At 42.4% G+C, this 3,129-nt stretch overlaps 1 protein-coding gene across 1 annotated transcript; it reads left to right on the top strand.

The window, feature by feature from the left end:
• The first annotated feature begins 512 nt into the window (after positions 1–512).
• LOC149233995 (F-box protein At5g49610-like) lies at positions 513–1,235 on the top strand. Its single transcript, XM_089368114.1, has one exon. The coding sequence runs from the start codon at positions 513–515 to the stop codon at positions 1,233–1,235; it is 723 nt and encodes a 240-aa protein (XP_089224240.1).
• Positions 1,236–3,129: the final 1,894 nt, after the last annotated feature.

The following is a 3,129-nucleotide window of genomic DNA, read 5'->3' as shown; positions in this document are numbered from 1 at the left end:
CGCTACCATTCTAGAACCTTTCGCATTTAATTTCTAACCATTGGGAGTGCACATAAACCTTATAAATCCCACAGATAAACCCTAGTAGTTGAGAAGTATACATGTCGTACACGTGTTAACATTATTCATTCCTATTTGGTTTGCTATTTGAGGACACTGCTCCTCAACAGCGTCGTAGGAGCCTGGGAAATGGTGTTTGATAATGTGCAGAATAAAGCATAGCTGATAAAAAAACTCTCGCACCGCTTTTCAAGAACGTAATCAATGGCTCCCTGCGGAGTTCTGCAACGCTCATCTACAGGTTTGTGGACGATTCCGTGGTTCTGCGTCGTTATTCTGCTCGCGAGGGACATGCACAACCCTACACATTTAAAGTCTATGTTATAGCTCTAACACGGTGTTGTAATACCTTCTAAGGCTCTCATCCATCACCGGCCATTGCCCGTTCATGTGGTTGCAAACGAGTTGACTATCTTCATACGCAATAATATTTGTAATACGGTTATGAGGGCATGTTGAAACCCCGCAATGAGGGCCTTGTATTCGGCTACGTCATTCAACTCTATTGGGATCCCCTATATCAGGAGCCGTGGGTCATAGAATTAGCACACGGTGGTGGTTCGGATATAAACATTTACAAATCCCCTTCTCCAATTAATGACCTAATCATTGTGGATGCATGCCAGAGCATCTGCCTCTGTATGAGAAATGGAGACAGATTGAATCTTTCCCTATGCAATCCTGCTACCAGAACCTGGAGACAACTCCCTCGCCCTGCCCATAATGACCCAAATTGGGATTTCAGTGCAATGACTTTCGACGCTACCCTGAGGCGTTGCACTGTCTTGCTCGGTTATAATAATGTTGAAGAACGAGGTGGGAATTTAATGGTGTTGGAAATTTATGATTCAGAGTCCAATGCATGGACTAGGGTTTCCATGAAAGCACCGCGCTTCATTCAACCTCATGGCAAGGGTCTCTATTCCAATGGAAAGTTTTACTGGATAATCAAATGGAATGCAATGTATTTCATGGTAGCATTAGATATTGCAGAGAGGAGTTGGACAGAAATTACATTGCCAGAGGTTTGCAGAAGTATCTGCCATTACCCAGCATCTCTTTATTTAAGTGGCTGCGATGGGGGAGTGGTGTTAATACGCTATGGAGAGGAACGTGTCGATATCCGCTTGTATTCAGCTATGTTATTCGACAATGAGGGACCGCAGAGGAAATAGGTGTCGGTTGACAGGACTTGGAACGGTCTGGTGCTGCGCGACTAGCTTCCCAAGGAGTCCCGATCGCCCATATAACACCACACAGCAGAAGCAGCCACTGTCATTGCCAGTGCACTCGATCTCCCAGGATTATTCCACCATCAAGAACAAGAACAAGAAAGTTTCGGAGAAGCTAAACACAGCAACCCCACAGCCAGCACCACGAGTTTCTTTCACGTTGAGTTCACCACGCTTCCGCTGCACCACGGTTCCATGACTTTTCAGCGTTGTTTTAGTGACGGTTCAATACTTCAAACGTTGGCCTCATCAATCAAATTTCTCCATCGCCCGAAGCAAACGTTCATGCCACAGTCCCGAACTATCATGCGCTGAGGTATTCCGCTCTTCTTGGAAGAAATAATACAGGCTAAAATGTAATTGCGACTGTGAAATTAAACAGAGAAATCTCAAGCAGAGAGTGGGATGGCAGCATATCACCAAACAACGGTATGACCTGCAGGGAATGTATTAAAAAGGCAAGGTAAACTTATGTGGAGAGGCGTGATGTCGCAGGGAAACAATGGTATGATACTGAACAGTCAAGCACGCATATCAGACCCATTAACAAAACATCACCACGCAGAAGCACTTGATCCCTCATTCATCAGTTATGATATCGTTCAGACCAGTGTTTTTGAAAGGAATATGACCAGCGTTCAGACCAGCGTTTTTGAAAAGAACCCGTCCAAGGATTCGAACCGCTGACAGACTATACCACCCGTTATCATTTCCAAAATCTGTTTATGCCAGCGCTGTCCAAGCTGTTCCTTTTGCTACGCTGCGCTTGTAGCTACTCCACTACAGCGTTCATAACGTTCAGCATTCATACCACAGTGTTAATACCACAACGTTCACTTAAAAATGCATCTGACAGAGAGCACAGTCTAGACAGAAGGACACTGACGTACTGAGAAAATGCAGTCAGGCAATTATGTTTAGCTCAGTGAGCGCAGAGTGCAGACAATGATTAAAAATACCATATGGCAGAGAGGAGCAGCGAACAGTCACCTTCTGGCAGACGTTTATGAACAGCGAACGTTTATGGACAGACGGGTCAGCGAGAGACCAAAAATAGAGACCTGCAGATTTCAGAGGTCAGGAATGTCGGGATGGCAGAGACAACGCGCCAGGACTTTTAACGCACACATTGTTGTATTCATTCAAACGCACCGAAAATTATACATATGCCAGCACAAATATATACAACGAATTCAACACCAGCACATGAATTAATCAACCAGCAATATCACCAAGAGTTCACGACCCACATAACATTAATGGTCAATGCATAGGTCAGGTGAGAGAAACACAACAAAAGGCCACAAGCAAACAGTGACTCAAATATGAGCAGGGCCAGAACTCGCCCGCTCTGATACCATGTTAAACACACATGGGCAACCAGAAAATATGAAAGATAAAACATGCAATACATTTTTTATTAACAACTGATATACATTTATAGTACATTGTTGTGACCGTTGGGTTTCACATCCCAAGGTCTCTTGGACTACTTAGTCTATTCAGCTTCCACACTAACCCATTAGGATTAGGTGTCCAACAGCAATAACGAAGAGTTGTATAATAGTTTAAAGCCATACTTTATTTCTATTCCAAAAGCTTTTAAAATTTTCATTTACGTTAAACCTTTTAATAAGGGTTTTTCTTATGATGGGTTAATACCAATTTATTTACACATCTAAGTTTATTTTAAAAGGGACCCATTTCATATTATGATTTTGTATAAAAAATTTATGAAATGGGGTTGTTGTACAACACAACACACCCCTATTCAAGAAAAATAACGACTAATAATTTATAAAAATAGAAACTCTCACTTTTTTTTTTAAATATTTAA

This window comes from Pinus tabuliformis, chromosome 8 (genome assembly GCF_031772625.1).
Source record: "Pinus tabuliformis cultivar Carrire ecotype Pingquan chromosome 8, CPIR1, whole genome shotgun sequence".
NCBI lineage: Eukaryota > Viridiplantae > Streptophyta > Pinopsida > Pinales > Pinaceae > Pinus > Pinus tabuliformis.
The sequence above is the reverse complement of the archived record's forward strand: the minus strand, read 5'-3'. Positions and strand labels throughout refer to the sequence as shown.

What these genes read in the sequence shown, in the direction of transcription:
- LOC149233995 (XM_089368114.1), top strand. Translation starts at nt 513, where the DNA reads ATGTTGAAACCCCGCAATGAGGGCCTTGTATTCGGCTACGTCATTCAA.